The 27,975-nt window shown below is 38.7% G+C and overlaps 2 protein-coding genes and 1 pseudogene across 3 annotated transcripts in view; 2 read left to right on the top strand and 1 right to left on the bottom strand.

Moving 5' to 3' along the window:
• Nucleotides 1-27,975, top strand: part of LOC125271359 (complement C3-like) — a 731,185-nt gene that overhangs the window by 329,519 nt on the left and 373,691 nt on the right. The gene's annotated exons all lie outside the window — the stretch shown is intronic.
• Nucleotides 285-3,770, top strand: LOC125271355 (piggyBac transposable element-derived protein 2-like). Of its 2 annotated transcripts, XM_048195417.1 has the most exons (3): nucleotides 285-606; nucleotides 886-1,087; nucleotides 1,272-3,770. In XM_048195417.1, the coding sequence occupies exons 2-3, from the start codon at nucleotides 892-894 to the stop codon at nucleotides 3,017-3,019; spliced, it is 1,944 nt and encodes a 647-aa protein (XP_048051374.1). In that variant the 5' UTR covers nucleotides 285-606; nucleotides 886-891; the 3' UTR covers nucleotides 3,020-3,770. The 2 variants fall into 2 exon arrangements, with proteins under 2 accessions (XP_048051374.1, XP_048051375.1); XM_048195418.1 differs by lacking the exon at nucleotides 886-1,087 and having other exon boundaries at nucleotides 287-606.
• The window catches only part of LOC125271350, a 43,083-nt pseudogene continuing 31,902 nt past the window's right edge, over nucleotides 16,795-27,975 (bottom strand).

Below are 27,975 nucleotides of genomic sequence, written 5' to 3'. Positions count from 1 at the left end.
GTGTGTGTGTGTATGTGTGCGTGTGTGTGTTTTTTTTTTTTTTTTTACATTGTACCAAATGTCCCCACAATTAAAGTGAACCACCTACATGTGCATTGTGGATAAAACGATCAGGGAAAAAACGGTTTAATTGATGTAGAAAAATAAATATAGAAACAATATAACTGATTTAGATAAATGCAATTTCACTGACCTTATGTATGTAATTTTGATAACAGGGAAGGAACCAAAGGAAACAAAATGCAAAGTCACCATGGAGAAATTGTTTGGTATGTGATATATCAATTAGACCAGTGTTTCTCAACCACATTCCTGGAGGCCCACCAACCCTGCACATTTTGCATGTCTCCTTAATTAACCCCTTAACGCCTACTGTCATAAATATGCGACAAACCGTTTGACTCAATCAACCAGCCGAGATAGCGTCTGCATTCCTCCAATGCCGGTTAGTGCATATTCACTACGGACCTAGGAACCTTCGACAAGCACTTGTTTCTAGTGGGATCGCAAAGTGACGGACTTATTTCCTGTTTACGCATGAGGATTTCTCCGGTCGCGAAGTTATGGATATGAGTCGGGAAAGTTTGATCCTGAGGTGTATATAAGGTAAGTTGTGCTAAGATAAAAATACTTACCTGCTTATTGTGTGCTTATACACTCGATGTAATGAGGTGAAATATGTGTGACAAGTATTTTAGAAGTTATTGTAATATTTAGCTTTGTAGCATATTAGCGACAGTAGGCCATAAGCCTAATGTTAACCGATAACCAGCGCTATATAGAAAAACGCTTTTCGTGATGGCTTATGTAGGTAATCCTTTGTATTTTGCTTAGTTATTTTCAATAGTCTGTATACAGACACAAAAGCTATTTATTTTTATGCAGATCTGAATGAAACCTTCCGTGTTTTACGGCAAGCGCGTAAATGCGCAACCTCGCGTCAGAATTCCCCCAGAGGAAAGTGAGGATAGTTGTCTCAGCGATAGTGCAGGCAGCGATGAGGAATATGTTCCCAAGACAGGTGATGAAGAGAGCTGCAGTGAGAGCGACAGGGGCAGCAGTGATGAGGAAAATGTTGTCAAGCCAGGTGAATCAGGATTTAAAATTAGCACCAGCACCAGCCAAATGCTGGTTAATTTTTATGTTGGCAGGTACTAGATTTTAGACTGAAAATGCTGGTTTCCTATTGAATGGCTAGTGATTTTCACCAGTTTATCCACAGATTATCCATAGATTTTCACATTTCTAAAAGTTAATTTTGACCCCTGCAGGTGATGGTGAGAGCAGTAGCGAGAGCGACATGAGCAGCAGTGAGGAGGAGGTTCAAGACCAAGATGCGGGCGATGCGGGCAGCGATGGCAAATATGTTCCTGAGCCAGGGGATGAAGAGAGCAACAAGAGCAGCAGTGATGAGGAGGTTGATAGCACCAGTGCCCAAGCTGCAAGAAAGACACAAAAGAGACAAAACAAAGACAAAGTGGCATGGAAGACGGTGAAACAGACTCAGAGCTCTGCAAAAAAAGTGCCAGAGTGGCAAGGTGCTCTGCCAGACAGTGACACAATCAAACAGCCTGTTGATTATTTCAGACAGTTTTTTGACACTGAACTTTTGGCTCTTATTGTCAATCAGAGCAATCTGTACAGCACACAAGAAAATCCAAACCATGCCTTGAAATTAGATCAGAAAGAATTGGAGCAGTTCATTGGAACTGTTCTGTACATGAGTGTTATCCGCTTACCTCGCTCTAGGAGCTACTGGTCTAAGGCATGTCGTGTAGAGCAGGTGGCTGATGTGATGCCCCGCGACAGGTGGGAAGAAATTAAACATTTCATTCATTTGAATGACAACACGGCACCCAACAACAGTGACAGGCTGTTCAAAATTAGGCCACTAATTGATTCCCTGCTCCCAAAATTCCAAGCTCTGCCTCAAGATCAGATGCTGTCTATTGACGAACAAATGGTGCCATTCAAAGGCAGATCTGTTCTAAAACAGTACATCCCCAAAAAGCCGTACAAATGGGGATACAAAATCTTTGTTTTGTGTGACACAAAAGGCCTGGTGCACTCATTTGATGTTTATGCAGGGAAATCTGATCCTCCACCAGGTTCACAAGACATAGGGGCAAGCGGAAACGTCGTGCTAAAACTTGCACAAGTTAGTGAAGGCTCTGTCAACCACCTGCTGTACTTTGATAATTGGTTTTCCTCGCTCGATTTGTTTGTAGCTCTTGCAAACAGGGGGATACCAGCCCTTGCCACTGTGCGGCAAAATCGCCTGCGAGGCTGCAGTTTCAGCGAAGACAAAAAGCTCAAAAAGAAGGGAAGAGGGACATTTGAGGAGCAACAGGCTGTTGTTGACCGTGTGGAGGTTAGGGCTGTCAAATGGTTTGACAACAGAGGGGTGATTGTTGCCAGCACTTTTGCAAGTGCCCAGCCTGTTTCCTTCATAGAGAGGTGGGACAGAAAGCAAAGGAGGAAAGTGTCTGTGCAATGTCCTAGCATCATCACCCTCTATAACAAGTTCATGGGCGGTGTTGATGCACTTGATGCCCTAATCGCCTACTACCGCATCCGCATCAGGTCTAAGAAGTACTACCACCGATTCTTCTTTCACTTCGTGGACATGGTGGTTGTCAACAGCTGGTTGCTCTATCGGCGTGATTGTGACAATATGAATGTTCCACGGAAGAAGCAGAAGGACTTGCTGGCTTTCAAGCTTTCCATTGCACAGGCCCTCTGCATGCAAGGCAAAGATCTGTCAGCCAAAAAGAGGGGGCGGCCTTTGTCTGACGTGGAGCGAGAGTTCAAGAAGAAGCAGCGCAGGGGACCAACTAAGGCTATTCCCACACAAGATGTCCGTGCTGATGCTGTGGGTCACTGGCCGCAAATCGATAGTTTGCGGCAACGCTGCAAATTCCCTAAGTGCACGGGCCACACTAGCTTCAAGTGTACAAAATGTGATGTTCACTTGTGCCTAAACAAGAAGAAAAACTGCTTCCGTGCATTCCACGTGTGAGAAAAAACACGTGCGTGCATGCCTGAGTGTGTGTATGTATGCATGCATGTGTGTCCACGTGTGTGTGAATGCGTGCATGTGTGTGTGTGTGCATGCGTGAGTGTGTGTGTGTGTGTGTGTGTGTGTGTGCATGCGTGAGTGTGTGTGTGTGTGGGCTACCCAAGAGGTGTTTCACGGCCCCTGCTCCTTAAATAATTAAAGAGTGGAGTAACATTGTTATGTTACATTGTTACATTGTTATAGTACAAAGAACTGCTTCTGTGCATTCCCTCTCATTCTTTCAGGTTCAACAACATACATTTGAAAACTTAATTTACAATTCAAATCAATCTACAATTCAAATTTATGCAATGTTACCTATAGCCTTAACAGTAACGTTTGTGTATATTGTGTTGGTGACATGAAAGTGGTCATAATTCTTATTATTGAATACCTGCAGTTGCAGATTTTTTTAAATAAATAATTAAAAAAAGGGTGAATAAATAAAACATTGTTTTTTCACTGTTATTTTACTGTGTTATTGTTATCTTATTATTGACCATTATGCCTGCTGTTGCAAATTTGCAACATACCAAATTGACCCCAAATTGACCATTATGCCTGTTGTTGCAAATTTGCAACATACCAAAATTTCTATTTATTTGTTGTGCAAAAGTGAAATTGATAATCTCAACATTATTTACCACCTACTTAAAGGCAAAAACACACATAAAACATTTTTTTATATACAGCTATATAAATTCAGGCGTTAAGGGGTTAAACACACCTGATTAGGGTTATCAGCTCATTAGTAGTGACTCAAAGATCTAAAATGGGTGTGTCAGACAAAGGAGACATGCAAAATGTGCAGTGTTGGTGGGCCTCCAGGAATGTGGTTGAGAACCACTGAATTAGACATTGGCCGTTTCTCAAAACCAAGTTTGCAAACTTCGGACTCGCATCCTTGGTAGTTATGACTTGGCAAGTTCGACTCAGGAGAACGAGCTCCCGTGGACGGGAGAACACAAGTCCGGTGATTCTGCAAATGGAACAGCAGCGTTCTTGATAACGTCACTCAGCTCGCTCTGGCTTCTCCGGTTATCTCTTTATGTATATTTTAGCCAACAATAAAACGAAATTTGTTATAAAACACCACTCTGCCTCTTTTCGTTTTATTTAAAAAAAAACAAACAAAAACATATTAATAGTCTCAGGCAACCAGTGATTGATTATCTGCAATGTGCATATATTTATAACAAAACGAAATATTAAACAACCCTGCCTCTTTTCGTATATATTTCAAAAATATTAAATGTACTATCTGTGCTTACTCTGATTAACTTCACTGTAATAAAATGAAATAGGCTATAACATAAAACAAAACCATGTCTCTTTGTTTTATGTCAGTTTTAATGATCAATATAAAAGGTAAGAATATACAATAAGAAATAAAGCAAACAATTCAGTCAAGCGTACAAAATCAGCGCTTTAGTAGGATACAAAAGTTAAATAGCCATATATAAAGTTATGAACAAACGTCACGTTGCCCTCAGCCAAAACGGAGCCAGCGGCAAACGTCAGAAGGACAAGCCGAGATAAGGCTGCTCTCGGCTGGGTACATGAGCGCTGAGCGTCCGGTGATCGCCTGGATCTCACAACTCCGACAACGTCAGATCAAATTGTCAGAAAGGCGCAATCTGTATCAATAAAACACAAATTTGAGCTTTAAACCAACACATTCTCGCCTGAAAAACTCTTAAAACTACATATCATGACATAAAAACAGTAATATGTTTAAATTATGCGGGGTTTCTCCTTTACTATTGACGCTTGCTGGTTAGTGCGAGATGCATTCTGGGATACCTGGCTGTCTCAAGTCTGCACAAGTTACCTCTCGATGCATCCTCGATAAAAGGGGCGGATCAAGAACACATCCGGGAATTTGAACTGAACTTGGCTAGATGTGAACTTTGAATTGGAACAGTACTTGGACAGCGACTGATGACGTTTCACAAGTCCACGAGAGCACAAGTACAGACAAGTACGCATATTGAGAAACGGCCATTATTTATTTATACAGACATAAAACATCCTTTGCTATATAACAATCTAACTTTACAATTTTTCAGATCTGAATACTAAGATACTCCAACAAATTCAAATGCTGGAACAGAGACAAGCTGTCATCATGAATGACTTGGCAAAAGTTAAGTCTGTCCTCATGAAGCGGGCAGAAGAAGATGCCCATGAGGAACTTTTTAAACAACAACAGTGCTCCAGCTTTGAAACGTTTGAAGCCTTCTGTCAGAGGCTTGAAGAAGACAAAAATTATCGAGAGCTTTATGTTAGTACTACTATATAAATTTAGCGTTTATTTTTACAACAAAGCCACAGTTTTATTTTTTTATTTTTTTATTTTTTTGCAGCAGATACCATGTAAAAGAAATGTTGAAGCCTGGTATATTTTAATCATGACAACATTATGTATGTTTTTGTCAGGTACACTATCTCATCCATACTCACGGCAGCTCCAATATAGGTGAGATGGTGAGACAGGCTTTAAAAAGCATAGCGTCAGACAATGTTCTTTGTCTGTATAACAGAACGGGGAAAGATGGGAAGAAGGTGTTGCCACCTGTGCTCCTGACATGTTTGAAAAGTAAGTGTTTAAGTTTTGGTTTGTGCATCTGGATGCTGCTATAGAAATGGTAATGTTAACACCTTGCTCTTTGTGTTTTTACAATGTGTCAGGTCTTTTCACAAACAAAATGAAATAGAGGTGAAGAAGCTAAAAGTAACCACCAGAACAACACCAGACACGGAATGTATTCGCCAAGTAGAATTTTTTTTGTCCAACGCCAACACCAGGCTGAAAAGGAAACCAAATAAAGGAAAAAGCTGACTTTTTGTTTGATTGTTTTTATTGATGGAAATAAAGAATGTGGGTGTAAAAGTTTGAGTTAAGTGAATCATTTTAGATAACAGTGAACTAACACAATTATTGCATAGTGGTGTTATATGGTGATCTTACAGTATGAGCACACAGTGATCACAGTATGAGTACACAGTGAGTGCGCAGTGACATCACAGTGATCACAGTATGAGCACACAGTGAGTGCGCAGTGACATCACAGTGACCAGAGTATGAGCACACAGTGATCACAGTATGAGCACACAGTGAGTGCGCAGTGACATCACAGTGATCACAGTATGAGCACACAGTGATCACAGTATGAGCACACAGTGAGTGCGCAGTGACATCACAGTGATCACAGTATGAGCACACAGTGAGTGCGCAGTGACATCACAGTGACCAGAGTATGAGCACACAGTGATCACAGTATGAGCACACAGTGAGTGCGCAGTGACATCACAGTGACCACAGTATGAGCACACAGTATGAGCACACAGTGAGTGCGCAGTGACATCACAGTGACCAGAGTATGAGCACACAGTGATCACAGTATGAGCACACAGTGAGTGCGCAGTGACATCACAGTGATCACAGTATGAGCACACAGTGATCACAGTATGAGCACACAGTGATCACAGTATGAGCACACAGTGAGTGCGCAGTGACATCACAGTGACCACAGTATGAGCACACAGTGATCACAGTATGAGCACACAGTGAGTGCGCAGTGACATCACAGTGACCAGAGTATGAGCACACAGTGATCACAGTATGAGCACACAGTGAGTGCGCAGTGACATCACAGTGATCACAGTATGAGCACACAGTGATCACAGTATGAGCACACAGTGAGTGCGCAGTGACATCACAGTGACCAGAGTATGAGCACACAGTGATCACAGTATGAGCACACAGTGATCACAGTATGAGCACACAGTGATCACAGTATGAGCACACAGTGAGTGCGCAGTGACATCACAGTGATCACAGTATGAGCACACAGTGATCACAGTATGAGCACACAGTGATCACAGTATGAGCACACAGTGAGTGCGCAGTGACATCACAGTGATCACAGTATGAGCACACAGTGATCACAGTATGAGCACACAGTGAGTGCGCAGTGACATCACAGTGATCACAGTATGAGCACACAGTGATCACAGTATGAGCACACAGTGAGTGTGCAGTGACATCACAGTGACCAGAGTATGAGCACACAGTGATCACAGTATGAGCACACAGTGAGTGCGCAGTGACATCACAGTGACCAGAGTATGAGCACACAGTGACCACAGTATGAGCACACAGTGATCACAGTATGAGCACACAGTGACCAGAGTATGAGCACACAGTGATCACAGTATGAGCACACAGTGAGTGCGCAGTGACATCACAGTGACCAGAGTATGAGCACACAGTGACCACAGTATGAGCACACAGTGACCACAGTATGAGCACACAGTGATCACAGTATGAGCACACAGTGAGTGCGCAGTGACCAGAGTATGAGCACACAGTGAGTGCGCAGTGACATCACAGTGACCAGAGTATGAGCACACAGTGACCAGAGTATGAGCACACAGTGATCACAGTATGAGCACATAGTGAGTGCGCAGTGACATCACAGTGACCAGAGTATGAGCACACAGTGATCACAGTATGAGCACACAGTGATCACAGTATGAGCACACAGTGAGTGCGCAGTGACATCACAGTGACCAGAGTATGAGCACACAGTGATCACAGTATGAGCACACAGTGAGTGCGCAGTGACATCACAGTGATCACAGTATGAGCACACAGTGACCACAGTATGAGCACACAGTGATCACAGTATGAGCACACAGTGAGTGCGCAGTGACATCACAGTGACCAGAGTATGAGCACACAGTGATCACAGTATGAGCGCACAGTGATCACAGTATGAGCACACAGTGACCACAGTATGAGCACACAGTGATCACAGTATGAGCACACAGTGAGTGCGCAGTGACATCACAGTGACCAGAGTATGAGCACACAGTGATCACAGTATGAGCACACAGTGATCACAGTATGAGCACACAGTGAGTGCGCAGTGACATCACAGTGACCAGAGTATGAGCACACAGTGATCACAGTATGAGCACACAGTGAGTGCGCAGTGACATCACAGTGACCAGAGTATGAGCACACAGTGACCACAGTATGAGCACACAGTGATCACAGTATGAGCACACAGTGAGTGCGCAGTGACATCACAGTGACCAGAGTATGAGCACACAGTGATCACAGTATGAGCACACAGTGATCACAGTATGAGCACACAGTGAGTGCGCAGTGACATCACAGTGACCAGAGTATGAGCACACAGTGATCACAGTATGAGCACACAGTGAGTGCGCAGTGACATCACAGTGACCAGAGTATGAGCACACAGTGATCACAGTATGAGCACACAGTGATCACAGTATGAGCACACAGTGAGTGCGCAGTGACATCACAGTGACCAGAGTATGAGCACACAGTGACCACAGTATGAGCACACAGTGACCAGAGTATGAGCACACAGTGATCACAGTATGAGCACACAGTGAGTGCGCAGTGACATCACAGTGACCAGAGTATGAGCACACAGTGATCACAGTATGAGCACACAGTGAGTGCGCAGTGACATCACAGTGACCAGAGTATGAGCACACAGTGATCACAGTATGAGCACACAGTGACCACAGTATGAGCACACAGTGATCACAGTATGAGCACACAGTGAGTGCGCAGTGACATCACAGTGACCAGAGTATGAGCACACAGTGACCACAGTATGAGCACACAGTGATCACAGTATGAGCACACAGTGAGTGCGCAGTGACATCACAGTGACCAGAGTATGAGCACACAGTGATCACAGTATGAGCACACAGTGATCACAGTATGAGCACACAGTGAGTGCGCAGTGACATCACAGTGACCAGAGTATGAGCACACAGTGACCACAGTATGAGCACACAGTGACCAGAGTATGAGCACACAGTGATCACAGTATGAGCACACAGTGAGTGCGCAGTGACATCACAGTGACCAGAGTATGAGCACACAGTGATCACAGTATGAGCACACAGTGAGTGCGCAGTGACATCACAGTGACCAGAGTATGAGCACACAGTGATCACAGTATGAGCACACAGTGACCACAGTATGAGCACACAGTGATCACAGTATGAGCACACAGTGAGTGCGCAGTGACATCACAGTGACCAGAGTATGAGCACACAGTGATCACAGTATGAGCACACAGTGAGTGCGTAGTGACATCACAGTGATCACAGTATGAGCACACAGTGAGTGCGCAGTGACATCACAGTGACCACAGTATGAGCACACAGTGATCACAGTATGAGCACACAGTGAGTGCGCAGTGACATCACAGTGACCAGAGTATGAGCACACAGTAATCACAGTATGAGCACACAGTGAGTGCGCAGTGACATCACAGTGATCACAGTATGAGCACACAGTGAGTGCGCAGTGACATCACAGTGACCAGAGTATTAGCACACAGTGATCACAGTATGAGCACACAGTGAGTGCGCAGTGACATCACAGTGATCACAGTATGAGCACACAGTGATCACAGTATGAGCACACAGTGAGTGCGCAGTGACATCACAGTGACCACAGTATGAGCACACAGTGATCACAGTATGAGCACACAGTGAGTGCGCAGTGACATCACAGTGATCACAGTATGAGCACACAGTGATCACATTATGAGCACACAGTGACCACAGTATGAGCACACAGTGATCACAGTATGAGCACACAGTGACCACAGTATGAGCACACAGTGACCACAGTATGAGCACACAGTGATCACAGTATGAGCACACAGTGAGTGTGATGTGACCTCATATTTCCACCACAGTATGAGTGCACTGTGATTGTGCAGTGACCTCATGTTGTGAACAAAGTATGAGCACACAGTGAGAGCTCTGTGTGGTTACACTTTTAGTTCACTGTGATATAGCGTTATTTTACTGTCAAATGTCGAGAGCACATTATTGTGACGCGAGAGCATATCAATGTATGTGCAAATCTGTCCGCTCGCGCGCGGATTTCCTTTGCTCTTGCGCAAATCTGTCCGCTCGCGCGCGGATTTCCTCTGCTCTCGCGCAAATCTGTCCGCTCGCGCGCGGATTTCCTATGCTCTCGCGCAAAACTGGACGCGCGCTGTTAAATATACAGTGCTCTCTTATGAACTGAATCTCCTCTCGCTCAGATGCGTGTGCACACTCAAACTGTTTCCTGCGTGCTCAAACTGCACATGTGCGCTCACGAATCTCTCTGTGCTCTTGCAGAAATTTATTTGCTTTTGGATTAAACGCTGTCAAACGTTATCAACCAATCAGAAGAGACGACTGATTCATGAAAATGATACGTGGAATCTTATTGGCTGAGAGTGAACTGCGCCTGGAATTCTTTCTACAAAAATGGATATTTCATTTCTTTACAATTTAATAATATTTAATAATATTAATCAAAATGCAGGACATATCTTAGAAATGGCTTGGAATGGGGCGCTTGGATGTTTTCTATATTAATAAGCTTGTTTGTCTAACTGCATCACATTACAGGTCAAACCCCACTGAACGATTTATCCAAAACCATCATATTAGCCAATATCATGGACCAAAACATTAAATTAAACATTAATTAAAAACAAAAGATTAAACAACTAATAATGTTATAAATCAGTCTATTTAGAAATGTGTAAAATGTTATAAAGCCTATTTAAAAATATGTATTAATTTAAATGAATTCATTACAATATCGTTTGAAATTAATGAAGATATGATTCGTCCAGTGTTTTTAAATGAATTTCTTGAATTAATTATTCTGATCATCAAATACATTTTAACAGTCACTGGTCACTGCCTACTGGCAGAACAGTGTAATAACATTAGTTTCAAAGGTCATTTATTGCTAAAATCAGTGTATATTCGGACTATAAATTGTTATTGCAATACTTGCATTATTATTTAATGTTTGCAACACAGAAGTAGCAATAGTGTGTTGTTGAAAACGCTTTGTGAAGCTGTTTAAAACATATAGTTTATGACCACTGCTTTCAGCGGCAATGCAAAACCAGGTTTAAATATTCCAGTATGTTCGTAATTTCAAAGGTTTAATAGAAATAACCGAATCGTTGTCATTTAGGAATAAGATCGTGTTATTTTGATTAATCATGCATACATAAGAGCTTAAGTATTTTTGTATGTCATGTTTTATACCCGACCTCAAAAGAAATTGACTATGGTGGTATATGTGATCTCCACATTTTAAGTATTAAGGGAATGATGATTTGACCTGATCTTGTTCGGTCTTAAATCAGAAGATATTTTTTGGTAATACTTTACAATAAGGTTTCATTAACATTATTTAACTGCATTAGTTAACATTAACTAATAATGAACTGCACTTCTACAGCATTTATTAATATTTGTTAATGTTAATTTCAACATTTACTAATACATTATTAAAAATCAAAAGTTGTATTTGTTAACATTAGTAAATGCACTGTGAAGTAAACAACCAACAAACAGCTGTATTTTTAACCTTAACAAAGATTAATAATTACAGTAATGTATTGCACATTGTTAGTTTATGTTAGATAATACATTAACTAATGTTAACAAATAAAAACCTTATTGTAAAATGTTACCTATTTTTTATATAAATTTCAACACAAAACGTATGACCACAATAACTTTAAGAAACATTTTTTGTTTGTTTGTTTAGATAAATTGGGGTTTGACCTGTAATGTGATGCAGTTAGACTAGGTTACATTTGATAAATATTATGAAATATCCATTTTTGTAGAAAGAATTCCAGGCGCAGTTCACTCTCAGCCAATAAGATTCCACGTATCATTTACATGGATCAGTCGTCTCTTCTGATTGGTTGATAACTTTTGACAGCGTTTAATCCAAAAGCAAATTAATTTCTGCAAGAGCACGGAGAGATTCGTGAGCGCACATGTGCAGTTTCAGCGCGCAGGACACGTTTGAGCACGCAGGAAACAGTTTGAGCGTGCACACGCAATATCTGAGCTAGATGAGAGGCAGTTCATGGGAGAGCCCTGTATATTTGAGAGCGCGCGTCCAGTTTTGCGCGAGAGCATAGGAAATCCGCGCGCGAGCGGACAGATTTGCGCGAGAGCAAAGGAAATCCGCGCGCAAGCAGACAGATTTGCGCGAGAGCGGACAGATTTGCGCGAGAGCGGACAGATTTGCGCTCGCGTATTACATTGATATGCTCTCGCGTCACAATAATGTGCTCTCGACATTTGACAGTAAAATAACGCCATACTGTGACACTCACATTATGACCGCACCATGAGAATATTGTGAGCTCATAGTGACATCATTGTGAGATCAAATTGTTGACTGGGAACATTTTAATTACATTTTGCTAAAATGAACGAAATGAACGAAATGACTCGAAAAAAGATTCGTTCATTTTGTTGAACGAGACTCAAAAGTCCGAGTCGGTAAAATGATCCGAACATCCCATCACTAAACGGAGTTTAAAAATAATGTTATTTAAATTCAGCATAAATTGGGAAACTCGCCATTGGCTGTGACGTCACTTGCGTTAGTGCACATGATATTGCGGGGCGGAGCTCTATAATCAGAGTCTCCTAGCTCGTCCTGCTGGTAAGTCGCATAAATGTTTGCTCTGTCTTCATAATTACATTTGGATCATTTTCAGGCCCAAGTTTGAACTATAAACCACACAAAAGGTTACTCATTTTGTCTGTCAACTCCTGGTTGTGTAATCGAGTCAAATATGTATTATTTGTGACTATACAATGAACAGTGTGTTAACTGGCCTGATTGTAATCTCCAAACTTCTGTTTATTTCATTTAAGACGTTAAATGCGACATCGATGCGCTGTATGCTGTATTCTGATAAGCCTTTTGGTGCTGTTTCCCAGGTATGTGTTTTAATCGAGTTTTGTCATGTTCTGTGTTAAAAATATTAGCCCCAGCTAAATGTTAGCTTTTAGCACATGTGCTGTATCGTCTCGCACGTGCTCTTTGCTGTGTAACTGCGCCATCTAAGGGCTGCGTTCTTCTCTCCACATTTCATTTATATAAAACATGTAAAATGATGGTTACTTGAGTTTATATTTTCCCTGTATTGATGTTAATTGTCTGTATTAGCGTTTTATATTTTATTTTAATGGATGTATGCTTTAAGAATTTTTCCACTATATGTTCACGCTCAATTTGAGAAAATGTATATAATCAGAATCTCATAGCTCGTCCTGCTGACGTTAAAGTCCCTGTAAAGTCAATCCTGAGAATTCTTTCTAAACACTTTATAAATGTTACAAATGTATTGCTGAAACACATTACAAAGTCTGTGAATTGTGTAATGCTTAATTGTGAAGTTAGAGCGTTAAACAGTTTTTCACCAAGTCTCTGCTCAGGATTTTTTGGGCGGAGCTAAAACGGGGGTCTGATGACGCACTTGGACCCCCGAGCATAGCCCCTCCCCTAACACTATATAACTGTCGATGACGCACCGAGCGTGGCACCTCCTCTAACTCTACAGCGGTTCACTCGCTCAATCTCGAGTGTCATTACAGTTATACAGCCCTTTGCACATTTAGCTAGTAATGCCTTCGTCACGCAAATGCATATTACATGGTTGTTTTAATATACAATGTGCTTGGTCTCCTTATTTAAATTTCCTAAAACTTTCATCAGACAGCTGGGATTCACAGATAATCCGCTGTTTTTGGTGAATTTGACTGAACAGACCTCGGCCCCCCTCCCGCCTCGGCCTTCCTACCGTCCCACCGATAACCGATGATATATGGGGCCGGACAGAGTCTCTCCCGCCCCGGCCTTCATCCTCCCGTCTCGCGGCGCCGTCATTTGTCGACTCGACAACAGTCGGCAGTTCGTGCCCACCAATGAGTGTAAGTTGCTGAGTTTGCTTATGAAGGTAGTCCACAGTAACTCTACTAAAATTTGCAACCCTCTAAAAATGATTCTTTTTATATGCATCAGTATGTTTGATTGACTCATTAGACAAGTAAGTTGAGACGGCAGCTCTCGCGAGTGGGTGTGGTTTCAGCGCCGACAGCGGACACGCCCCCAGCGTTTGAGAGCAGAGAGCGCTGCCTATTTTTTAGAGACTTTGATAACTTATTTCATATACTTGCAGATTTTTTTAATCATTTAAATTTGGCTGGGTGGTTAATAACACATTTTTCTGCGGTGTGACAAACTCAGAACACATACTTTAAAATGACTTTACAGGGACTTTAAATGCGACATCGATGCGCTGTATGCTGTATTCTGATAAGCCTTTTGGTGCTGTTTCCCAGTCTTCTTGTCGCAGATACAGTAAAGAAACCCTGAGTGACCATCCACCTGATCTCTGAGTGAATCTATTCCATCTACAAACACACACAGTCACACATATTCTTCTTTTCTTTTTCTTGTTTTCGCTGCAAATCAGCGCACAGGCAATTCGTATTGCAAGCTTCTTGCGGGCTACAGTTTTTAATAATAATAATAACAACTCCGGTCTTGCACGCATGATATCATCCTGTATGTGCATAAATTAATAACGATCTATTTGCTGAAATGTGGCTTTCGTAGGGCAGTTTATATCACGGTCTTAAGTCTGTCTGCTTTAAAGCATTCTCTGTGACGGCCAGGATATGTGTGCATTGTTCTTTTTGCCAAGTTAAAAAAATAAATAAGGCTGATACAGTAAAAAGTGCTCAAAATGTGGCTTTCGTTAGGGAAGTGCGTCATTTTTCAAGGACTTATGTCCATTTGTGGCATCCAAGAATCGCGCTGGGAAATGGGCTCAGTGTGCACTGTCATAATGCCACGTTTAATGGTTCATGAAAAAACATTGGTACAGTAAAAATGATGAAACTTTGTATTTCGTTAGGGCAGTAGGCCATATTTATATTTTCCCATGTAAAAGTACTGGAACTGTAAAATGTAGGCGTACTAAAATTTCATATTTCACAAGATCAAACGGCCCTTTATTAAACCACTTTGTCGGATTTAACGCATCCTTACAGGTGGCAGAGACATGCTTATTTTCTCCATTCAATTCAAACAGCGCTTATTGCGAGCAGAGCCATTGACATAAAGCACTTTAGATATAAGGAAGGCACGTGTTTAATTAAAACGAATAATTAGCTGGATTCATCCTAGACGATCTGGTCTAAGAAAGCCAGATTTTGAGCAAATACAGCTGTATTAGTTCATGTGCATCCACTCTCATTTTCTCTTTAATTTTCATGATCTTTATTAGTTTATGTGCATCCATACTCTGGCATTCTTCATAGGCAGTGACGCACAAATGAAGTAGGTTATAGTATACACAAACCGGAAATTGTAACGCGTGCGCACGCGAAAGTTTCTTGTGAGCACACGAAACTCCTTCATTTTTTATTTTTGCAAAGGTCCCTTTAGGGGCTCCGTACTATTTTGACATGGAATACTGCTTTAATTGAAAGAGAGAGAAAAAAAAAGTAAAATTTTACTAGAAAAAAAAATTGTGTATTATTTTCAATGGGGAAAAATAGCTAATAAAAATTGTATAAATATTGCATAAAATACAGTATCATAAAATCCTCAAAATTGTATATAATAATCAAAAAATATTATTGAATACAAATATATTCATTGGTTTTCCTGAAAAACAAAAAAGTTACTTTTCAAGGCTTCGGTCACTTTTGACAGTAAAAAAGTCAAGTGTGACTCCTAAACGAAGAGGGCTAGAGGGTTAAATTATTCTCCTCCCATAAATTTTGCATCTGAAGAGAAACTCCTTCAAATGCATAAGGTCAGCCGCAAAAATAAATGTGTCCATGCCTTTTCAGCTCTAATTTTTAACTGCTTGTCTTTAGTAAATCCTGACGGTATTGTTTTTAATGCCAAAAGAGTGTTTGCGCTGGTGCAAACAGTTAGTAAATCCAGCCCTAAGTCTAATCTGATTGGTCTTCTGCCATCTGCAGTGTAATTTTTATGTTTGATGATTTTATGGATGATTTATTACTGCAGTACTTCAGCACAGTTAAATTAGAATAATATTGCCATAGAGCTAATTTGGGTTTTTTCTTTTTTTTACCTTGGAATAATTTAGCCTTTATTTGCACAGATGTCTTCCAGATTCACAATCTGAATGATAATTCTTTCAGGGCTTGGGGGTATATATTCCTTATAAATCTCTTCGTCTTTACTACTACAAAATAAGCATGAATGAACATCAGACAGTATGTTGAAAGATACAGTACAAATTACCGAAATCTGTTCCATTTCTCCATTTCAGTTTTTCCACCACGGAAAGACGTCAGTAACAGCTTGTAATGTCACATAATATTACATTCACCTCAGGAAAGCAGTTCAATGACCATTAGCTATAAAAATGATCTGTAGTAAGGAGCATGCACTATATTACATAATCATTTTTTTTTTAACTTAACCCACTTTAGTGTATGTTTGAATAAATCAGTCATAAATACATGTTATGACAGCCACCAATGTTTATATTTCAAAAAATGATTTGGAGTAGAAACATCATATATATATATATATATATATATATATATATATATATATATATATATATATATATATATTAAAAAGTCAATGCCCGGTCCTATAAGTACTGTAATGTCTTTTATGATTATTACACTGAGACAGTTTTAAAGTATCACACAAAACAAATGATAATTTTGGATTTGTAATTCAGAATGACAAAAGAATAATGGATGTTTTTGCCAGGCACTGTATATCACACGATGAATAATTAGAGTCCAAAACAAACTACTACTTCTTCTTTTTTTTTTTTTTTTTAATTCAGTCAGTGTGTTCTTTATAAAATTACAACAAGTATTTTGGACAAAACAATATTATGATGATTTATTGAAAGTTTGCAAGGGATGTTTAATTTTTTTGTAATAAACAAATGTATAATTATGTAGCACACCCTTCTTTGAGGAGGCTATTCTCGAGTTCAGCGATGCCGATGTATTGATCCCTGTATTTTTTATTTTGGCTTTCCTCTCTTGTGGGCCAGTATTCAACCCAGGTCTGCTCTCCAAAGATGTACTGCAGACTAAAAAACAGAAAAGTGAAGACATAAAAGACTTGGCTACACATGAATAATTTCCAGTATAACAGTCAATGACAAATAACGATGTCCAAGGTGCTAAAAAAAAATGTTGGCTTCATACATTTCTGAAAAACATTATTACCATTTTATAACAAATGTTTTTCTCAGAATGACTAAATTTCCATAAACAATTTCAGTGTCAAATGGATTTCCTGCACGATGCCATTTATGCCATTTAAAGAATTTCAGCTTTTTTCTTCAGTTTCTTGACAGTCACACCACATAAGACAATTTTTGACTTAAAGCCTCACAAAAATCATTAAATTTGAATTCAGAAATGTTGTTCATTATTTATGTGTATCCAAGCAATTTTTATATATACTATATTTCATAATGCGTCTTTTAAATAACAGAACAAAACTTTGAATAAATTTGAACAAAATTGGAGCATCACATCACTGAGCAGTTAACAACATACATTGTACATACTTTAAATACAAAATGCTCAGGCAAATGCTGTTATTTACAGACACACAGTGGACACTCACCTTCCTCCTAGCTTTGGCAGGTCAGTGGATTTGCCCATAATGAGGTACGACTTGCCTTCTACCAATCCCAAATCTTCCCTGCAACCGGGACGAGCCAAAAATGGTCTGACTCTCCCCTCAACATCCTCATCAGTGCCTACAGGACAGAACAGTGTTTAGGAAACACTTTCATTATGCAATGTAGCCTCATGTTGAACATGTATTTGAGAGGACAAACATCATTTAACTGGAATCAGACACATTTCAAATGCATTTCATGATCAGTGGAGAAACATGGAGAGAATATTGAACTTTCATATCACCTTTCAGCACCAGGTCCACCTTCAAGTGATAGATGTCAGAGTCCTGTGACAGATCCATCCCCATCACTGTGACTTTATAAACTGTCAAATATACATGTTATATTGTTATCTACATGCTGTAAGGCTCAGGTCAAACTTTTCAAAATTGCATTTATACACCCCCTGTTCACTGCTCACTGACTATTCAGTTACAGAGGTTCTTGAGTGAACAGCTCAGAGGAAGGTAGTATATTCAGTGAATAACAACATAGATTTGTGTCTGTTCTTCACACAGGAGACTTGGAATACAGTACACAAGTCCAATTTAAAAAATTAAGATTCATTATTTACACACTCTCATCTTGTTCCAAACCTGTATGCGTTTCTTTGTTTTGATGAACACAAAAGAAGATATTTTGAAGAATGTTGGAAATCAAACAGTTGACAGAAGCCAATGACTTCCATAGTAGGAAAAAAAAACAAAAAAAAAACTGTGGAAATCAATGACTACCGTCACCTGTTTGATTACCAACATTCTTCAGAATATCTTCTTTTGTGTTCAACAGAAGAAAGAAACTCATTCAGGTTTAGAACAACATGAAAGTGTGTAAATAATGAATCTTAATTTCTTGAAGTATGACAGTCATGAGCATGAATTAACACAGAGAACTGAATGCATTTACCATAATCCATGGCAGCTTCACAGGCTTTAACCAAACGCTCATCATCTTCGACGCCGTTTTTCTTCTGGAAACTGCAGTTTTCTGTGTTAAGAGAAGTTGACAGTTCAAACAGTTGTTGTTTTTTCCCCCTCATTCAAATTCAACTGTAAATCATAACTGAATGTTTAACTTTTTTCCGAGGGTTAAATCTAGATGTGAAGGAGAAGATTTCAGTCCAACCTCTAGAGTCTGTTCAGTGCCTGTTTTATAAGTACTAGATTTAGTACTAAATCTGACACTTTGACTAACATTACAAGTGGACAGGGATTAAAATAAAATGCTACAATGCTTCAGGATATGATCTCTTTACACTGTTCCTGAAGTGTTCTTATGTGTGTTTGTGATAATACCTTCTGCACACTGGCACAGGTCTCCCTTACATAGTCTGTATATAGCGGCGTCTTTCCGTGCAGGGTGGAAGTACTTTGTACAGCGTGCATCTGAAAAAGAAAAAAAAAATGCATGGGTTTAATTAATTTCATGATATGCAAATGCAAATTTTGAGCTGGTGCAACTTATTTTCTGGAAAATACAGTGATAGGTTACAATATTTGCTGAGAAAAGCTCCCAAATGAAGATTATTCAAAAGAATTATTGTGTCAGATGACTAAATCATTGAACAGACTTTGTGCAGGATTTGGAACTGAGAAATTATGGTAATTTGAGAGCTCCAGTTTAATTAAACGAAAGTATATGTATGTGTTTATTCACGTGCACCAAAACTTACTGGGTGAGTAATATTCATATATTGTGACTGCAGCAGGTTGAAGCAGACCCACATTAAGCATCTTGTGCATTCTGAAGGCAATTCTTTGTGATTCTTTACGCAAAACCTTAAAATACAGAAACCAAAGCAAACTTATGATTACATATCATATTGTACAATGAAGCTGTGTACAATATTTGGGTTATAGTGTTACAACATGAACAAATTAATAATCTTAATGTGATTAATATTTGTCAGTTGCACACAAATGAAACAGGTAAGATTTATGTAATAATGCACAGCAAAATGCCCATGATAAATTAACCCTGCCTATTGTTCATGTGTGTGCACACTACAGAGAGTGTCAGCATTGAAAAAGAACCACATGATCATGCAGTTATTGGATATTAATGAGCACTTTGGAACATCTGTCAGCCAATCAGAATCAAGAATACAACAATACTTTATAGACATATAAAGCAAAGCTCATGGTTTCCAGCAGGTCAAAAGAAAATGAGATGAAATGATCAGGCAACTCAATCTGTTGAAATACCTTATCTAAGTGGAGGATGAGGGATCCTCGCTCTGACAGCACTTTGTCCATCTCAAATTTCTGAATGTATCTCTCCTTCCCTGTGGACAACTGAGGACAAGAAAACAAGAAGTAAAAATCAATACATGAAATGATCAAAATGTCTGTAGATGTTTATTAGATTCCTCTTCTATTTACATTTATGCTACTAGAACTGAGACGCTCCACAAGGCTTGTGAGTTTTTGTTTCTAGAATGGAATAATTTATTCATTGCTATATATTTTGTTTATGTGTTTATCATCACGATACCTCTTCAAGATCTTTGCTTTCCACCCTAAATCCCGTTGGTATGCCAATGTCCAGAATAGTCATGGTGGCATCGGTTTCATCTCTTTTGTAGCTGTAAAAATAGACAGATCAAGAGCAGATTTTATTAACAGGTTTCGTAGGTCTTCAGGTTTGCTTCATCTACTGATTCTGCGTTTAAGGCTGTTTTCACACTAGAGCTCTTGGTGCGAACCCGAGTCCATTTGATGTCAGAATTATTATATTGTAGTATAACACAGAGCTGCTCGTCTCTGGATTATCTGTCTTTGAAGAGCAAGTTGCATCTGCATTGTGGGAAAATGTAGCGCAAGATCAAACAAACCAAGTGTGAAAACAACCTAAATGAGCACATGCTGATTAATTACAAATCAAAATGGTTTCTTGACATAAAAATAGATATATTAGGAAATTTGGTACACTTTATTTTAAGGTGTCTTTGTTACACTGTAATTATAAATGTACATACTGAGTAATATTAATTAACTATATGAACTTACTATAGTGTCCAGAGTAGGGTTTATTTTGGTTTAGGGTTAGTTGCATGTAATTATATAATATAATTTATAGTTATTAATATAATAACAACATGTAACAATGACACTAAAATAGTATTACTGGAAATTGGTTCACATACAAGAAATCCATAGTGAGCCTGTAAGTTTCAAGGGCTCCTTCTTGTTTTGCTAAAGTGAAAAAAAAAAGATAATTAAAATAAAAACAACAACACACATTTAGGTTTTTTGCAGATTTAATTTTAGCTTTAAATGTATGGAAAGTGCATGAACTCTTGTCCGTCTTACTTTTAGGGTCTTTTTCCATTTTAACAGTCAGATCAAATAATGTACAGTCAGACTTCTTCTCAACAGGTCTGGCGTAGTACAGCGTCAAAACCTGAAAACAGCAGATCAGATGTTTATACGCTTGTTTTAATCTCGCTGTTGACTGTGTAAACGCTCATGAACACTCACAGAGAGAGTCGCTGATCCAGTTCCTCTAGCCGTCACATTGAAGTCCTTGTTAATCTCCACCTGTTGAGTGAATATCATCAGAATAATCAAATCCATGATGTAACAGAGTAAACACAAAACTATCAACATAGACGATTATAAATGATAGATGATGAATAAAAAAACTCCCCTAATACAACACAATAATCCAAATGACATGAGCAGCACACAATTTGAAGCAGGTAGATGAGTTATTCCTCACCTTGTCTGATCGTGTAAGATGCATATTTCTTCTGACAATGTTATATCTGGAAGGTTTGCTTCTTCCTGCCACTGCCAGCTCCACGTCCAGATTGAAGTTTTGTTGGTCCTTCACTTGTGTGCGATACTCTGCCACGGCCTGGAAAACCATGATGGTCGACTAGAAAGCACAGAAAAGCTTTCAAAGACAAGATCTACACCTGTTTACCACAGTAAAATGATGAGATGTTAGTGTACCTGTGTGGTGCCAGAACCGCCATAATGAGACTGTTGTCTGCCCAGCCAGTGCACTGCCTCTCCTGCTTTATCGAAGTCTTTGGCCTTCACAAGCGCCAGCACAGCATAGGCCGTCGCCTCTAGTGAGTGATAAGGCTGTCCAGTGACAGTCCAAGACCTACCGTCTGATTCAAACACAAATCAGGAATAGAAACAGGAGTGTGTTGCTGTTGCCTCTCTATTCGTTCCATTACTGTTATTGATGCCAACAGGCAGCTATCATTACACCACAATACTTTGATAATTCTTCCATTATTTACACTTGGGTTTGGGTTAGAATTAAAGCACAACACTTTTTGATGATTTGTCACTGACCTTCTCCTTGGGAGGAATGTTTCATCAAGATGTCTTTATTGAGTTTTTCAGCATTGGCCAGGGCGTAGGACGTCATCGCAACAGCGTAAGGATTGGTCAGTTGTGGAAGTCGACCTTCTAAGAAGACAACAGCCCTCCTGATACTTTCATACAGAGTCTATAAAAGTGCGTGAGAGAAGTTAAATGTTCTTACATTTACATACAACATACAGTAGACCATAATTGACTAACTGGTAAAGGTAAATTTATGTTGTTACCTGTATGATTTCACCAGTTACAATTCTTTAGATTAACTTTGTCATAATGGTCCATAAATGATATAGTCAAATGTCAGAAAAAAAGGTTTTAGACAGTAATGAAGTCATACATATACATTTGGTTTGCCTTGATTCTGGCCACAGACTCACTCACTGCTGTGAAGAAGAACCATGAATTTGAATAATTTAACCCCTTTAGTATCAATTATATTTGACCAAAGTAATATTAGCAACCAAAAATTTGTTCTGTCCAGCAATTTTAACTAAATCAACCTTTGTGTCTTGTGCCTCCAAGTGTTGCCTTGTCCACTAATTATTATAAAGAGGAGTCACTTTATTATGGAGGTTTTGAAAGAACGTTTGAGGAACATTATACCTTATAAATACGTTCCTCTAACGTCAAGAAAACTGGACATTTTTTACGTTCCCAGAACCAACACTGAATATTTAGAGAACGTTCTTATAACAAAATTCTGTTTGCTGGGTACATAGTAATGAAGGAACGTTGAGTCGCTTCAGTGAAATTCATTGAAACTCACACTTTGATAATTTTTGGGTAACAGCCACTAGATGGCGCTCGGGTAGCGCAGCCGCCATTATGGGCTGAAAATACTAACTGGACCATTGAATTTTTCACATGTTACGCACCCAAAATCGGTGAATTTCACTGCCAAATCAGAAGCGCAGTTAGTCTGGCTATCACCAGACCAAGCTCAATTTAAAATTGAACATTGGTCTGGGGAGTTTGCTTTGTATTTCCTACTGCACAAGAGGCGTGATCAACGAGCATTAGTCACGCAATTGGATAGTCCTTCAACCAATCAGATCAACGATCCGGGTGTCGTACTTTGCAGAGTGATGCGAAAACTCCAGACAGGTTTACCGTGTGTCTCAATCAGCTCCCTAGTTCAGTAGTCAGGGCACTGATCAGCAGGGAATCAGCCACATTCACTTTCATGATATACTGATTCACGACCTAGGGAGCTGATTGAGACGCAGGGTTAGTTTGTAGCATTGATCCGCGGTTTGCAGAAGCAGCAATGGCATCGAGCGATTTTTGCTGGTTGTGCAAAAAAACATGAAAGTGATCGGTATTTACACCCACTCGAGCAATTTGTTTGCTAACTAAAGAAGTCATTCAGCATCATCGAGAGTTTACAAGGCGACTCTGATACTGTTCTGGTTCAGTGTAAATGAACGCGGAATATAGCCGCCCTAAACTACGTCATTGTCATGACAACCAAAAAGAATTCCAGTCAGCTCAGGCGGCGCAAGATTCAAGAAGCAGGGAGACGAAACATATAGAGCAAATAATAAAAATATTGTCTACCATCAAGGGGCATTTAAGTAAAAGAGTCCTGTACTCACATCGTGAAGCAAACCACCAAAATAACAGCAGAGAATCATTGTGTGTCATTAATCGCTGTTTGTAATCTTCCTATGAAGAGACTGTCGGATCAACGCTCTGCTACATTTCTCTCAGATAAGGTAAATGCTTAACACAATCGGCGTCACTGTGATTGTGCATTGTTATTTTGGAGTGGCGGTTGTGCGAGAGACGGGTAGATCAGATAGAGTTTGAAAGCTGCTTGCCGTCGCTTCTCTATCATCATCGTGTTATACCCGCCAATAGCGAGCAAGGTGGATAAGCCAGTCTGTGATTGGTTCCCGCAAAAGTGTAACAGCGCAGCAGAAATGAATGCACGGGTTTCCAGACTGAGTTGCCGAGCGAAATCAAATCGCCGGCAGATCAGACTGGGTTTACCCAGACTAAAGCGCAGTAGAACAGTTTTTTTAAATTAAGTCACCAGTAAATTGTATGGCTCCTACAGTAAATGTTGTATTGTCTTATATATGTTTTATTTTACCAGTTGTGGAATCCAAACATTCATCCATCTGAGGTAATGTAGTTAGCCTACTTTATTGAGTATTTCCATTTTATGCAACTTTAAACATTTATTAATAGTAAATTAATAATTAATAAATTTAAGATCATCATGTTTGCAGCGAACAATATATTTCAGACCTAGTGGAGTAATAGTAATAATAAATCACTAGGTCTGAATTTAAATATATATTGTACGTTTTAATGGATCACGCTACAAACATAATGATCTTAAATTATATGATGCATTGCTGTGTCCGTTATCCCATAATTCCCACTTTTGGACACTTTTGCTTTAACGGACATTAGACAACACTGGATAATCAAGCTGTTATATTCATATATTGTCCAACATTCCCAATTTTTCTGATGCATGTCCTTAATTTAATTTCATATGTTGGTAATAATTCAGTATTTATAAACCTTTTAATAAATTTTAACCCAAACTGACTGGGTTTCTAGAGAGCAAAGGTTTGTGAAAAAAGTGGAAGACTTAAACACAAAGTGTTTAAAATAAACTGTTTAAAGGATTTGATGATCACTAGTGATAGTATTTTATTCTGTGTTGTCATCATTCAGGTTGGATTTTATCTATTATGTACATTTTTTTTTTTTTTTTAACAAAGCAGCTGATATTGCCATAGAAACTAGAGGGATGCCGACTCGCTTTCACCCTAAAATGGCAGAAACGTAGGGCTGCTGCTGGGCGCCGGTGTTGCAATGGAACGTTCTATTAAGTAAGCATGTTATTTATATAAAATATTATTTACTGAACAATAATATTTAAATGAACAACAATAGCCATTATAACAGTATAAGAAGTAAAATAGGGAATAAACACAAACAACAGTTCAGTCAAACGTACAAAAGCAGCGCTCTAGTTATTACAGGATTTAATTTCAGTGAAAACATAAAGTTATGAAAATTAATATAACCATTAAGCCAAATCTATTAGCTCTGGAGCAAGTAATAGATTAATAAGATCAAAAATTGCCCTTTTGATATACCCAAAATGAATATCTCATGTTTAGACACTAGAGCTAGCGGCAAATTCCAGAAGGACTGACTGAGATGAAGCTGTTCTCGGTGGGTACATGAGCAATGAACAGTTGCTGACGATCTGGAGCTCGCATCTCTGAAAGTGTCTAAACAAATTTTCAAATAGAATATTGCATGCCTGGAAAGACCTCTCAGCCAATCAGATTCGAGAACCAGATAGAACTGTAATACCAGTATAATGATAATACTATAATATCTTGCTGCATGTGTCATTTTTTTTATTATTTACAAATGATCCAAAAAGACATTTTAAAGCAGTTAATAAAAAATAAAAAAAATTGTCGGGAGAAGATCCCCAGAATGCTACAATTACTGTGTCTGCTCTATTTTAAAATCCTCGAGCCGCCACTGGAGGGGAAACAAATTCACTTACCTGAACTGCTCCAGCACAGATCCATCTGCCCTCTTGCATGGCAATCACAACAAAGGCCGTCAGAGAGGTATCAGCATCTTTGCCCTGTACGTCACCCTGGAATAAAGCACAAAGAAACAGACTACAAAAACAATCAGATCATGTGTGTTTTAATCATTTAATTACAATTTGCACATTTATGTAAAATAATGAACATTGCTGGTCTCAGAAAATCTTGGTGTGAATTTAGGAGTACCAGAAATGTTGAAAAATCACATCCCCTTATGAAAAATCTTTAATAAAAACAAGAAAGAAAGATAAAAAAAATGGATGTCTAATATTTTTTTATTCTGCTGTCTAAAGTTTTTCATTGCCTTTGAGTTTAAAACTAAAAATATCTTTAGGATGCTGGTTAAACTGCTATAATATAACATTTTATCATGGCTGTGAAGTGTTACTTTAGTTGACTATAGTTATTATTTTATGCATAACTACTAGCAACCACAGAGAAATAAATCTCTGGTTCTGGATCATTTCATCTGTTCAAACAGGCCGCATTCAACTTACCACCATCTCTCCGTGAATTACAGCTGAATCCTCTTTAAAGGAGCCGTCTGCCAGTTGTTTGTTGAGAATCAGCCACTTGAGGGCGCTGCAGATCACATTCTCCTCTATAGCTATGTATTCACTGGCCATGGTGAAGACTTTAGCCACATATGCGGTCAGCCTTTAACAGACAAACAGAAGGATATCAAATAAATAAGTTATACATATTTGTTCTATTAAAAACAATACTAAATGAAATATGTAAGACAAGAAAAATCAGGCATGAAACAAAACAAACAAACAAAAAAAAAGACTTCAGCCTACCACGTGCTGCTCAGCCTCTGTATAAAGGCAGCGTAGGATCCATCTGGTTTACGGAAGCTCAGCTGCCGCTGATAACCTTAATATAAAAAATGATAAAGAAAGAATATTTATTTGTTTATTACCTATATTTTCTACTTTTGATCAAATGTTTTCAGGAGACCCTTACAGAACAAGTATATATGGGAATATACTGCAAAATATAATGCAATATATTACATAATACATATATGGGAAACAAGTGCTCAATATACTGCAATATATGCATTGACCATGTATGGCTATATATTGATACATGTAAATATTTAGAAAAAGATAAAAATAGCATTGCATGTAATATTCATAAAGTGTTATCCTTTACTCTGTAAACATATGTTGCACATACATTTTCCCATATGAATCAATGTAAATGTATTGTACACATACAGATTCACAGAATGAGTGACAGCAGATTTCTAGTTCCCAGTATGCTTTGCTTCTGTTAAAGGAGAGTAAATGTTAAATTAATTGTGGAATTTAAAAGGTTGTCTGGTATGTGTGAGTTTTTGGGGTCACCATTGTGACCATTGTGTTTAGTAGAGCCTGTGGGTAGGTTGACGGTTGGCCATTAAGACTATAATTACTTTATTAAAAAATAATGTCACAATGATAGTCTTCTTGTGAAGCACTTTAGTACATGCAGATGTGCTTTTGTTAGCTAAGTTAAAAAAATGAAACATTTATAATGTTATTAATTGTAAAATATAAGAAATATATGACATATTATATATTTCTCTCTCTCTCTAATATATATATATATATATATATATATATATATATATATATATATATATATATATATACTTATACTGCATGATCTATATTATGAAGTGTATTCCTGAATATAAAATACATACATTATGATATATTACTATATATGAAAAGCAGCAATTCCTTATGTATTATTCAATATATTGTAATATATTTACACAATATATTATTCTGTATATTTTAAAATATACTGTTATATAATTTAATAACTCAAACATTCATATATAGGGAAATATATTTTCTTTCTGTAAGGAGAGTTTGAGAGTGCTTTTTGATTTTATTTCAGATTCGTTATATCTGTCCTGCTGACCTGTGCTGATATGGTTAACAGCTTCATTACGGCGCTCCATGCCAACAGCATCCCACTGATTGGTGTTGTCCAGATAATGAGTGGCAATGACAGGTAGAGTCATGAAGATCATGTTTGACTCTCCATCACCAGTGGGCTTGACAAAAAAACGACCCATGAAGTCTCCACTGATGGCCTTCTCGACTGTCTGAGAGATCTCTTCACCTGGAGGAATAACAGAGGGAACGCAGGCTGAGAATTCAGTCTTTATTATCTTTGTTATGAAAGAATATTTTGTATGTAACATCCTCAACACTGTTTGGTTTTGTGTCTGGACAGTTTCAAATTCTTTAAGTTCACAGCTAAAACTGTAAATGACATTTTTGTATTATTACAGGTTAAAAAATATTTTCAGCTTCAGAGTGTTGGAATACTGTAATTCATGAGATATCTGTGTGTATTAAATCAGCTGTCCAGTGTAGTTTCAC

The sequence above is a fragment of the Megalobrama amblycephala genome, linkage group LG7 (assembly GCF_018812025.1).
Source record: "Megalobrama amblycephala isolate DHTTF-2021 linkage group LG7, ASM1881202v1, whole genome shotgun sequence".
Taxonomy (NCBI): Eukaryota; Metazoa; Chordata; class Actinopteri; order Cypriniformes; family Xenocyprididae; genus Megalobrama; species Megalobrama amblycephala.
Note: the sequence above shows the minus strand (reverse complement) of the source record. Positions and strands in the feature narration are given on the sequence as shown.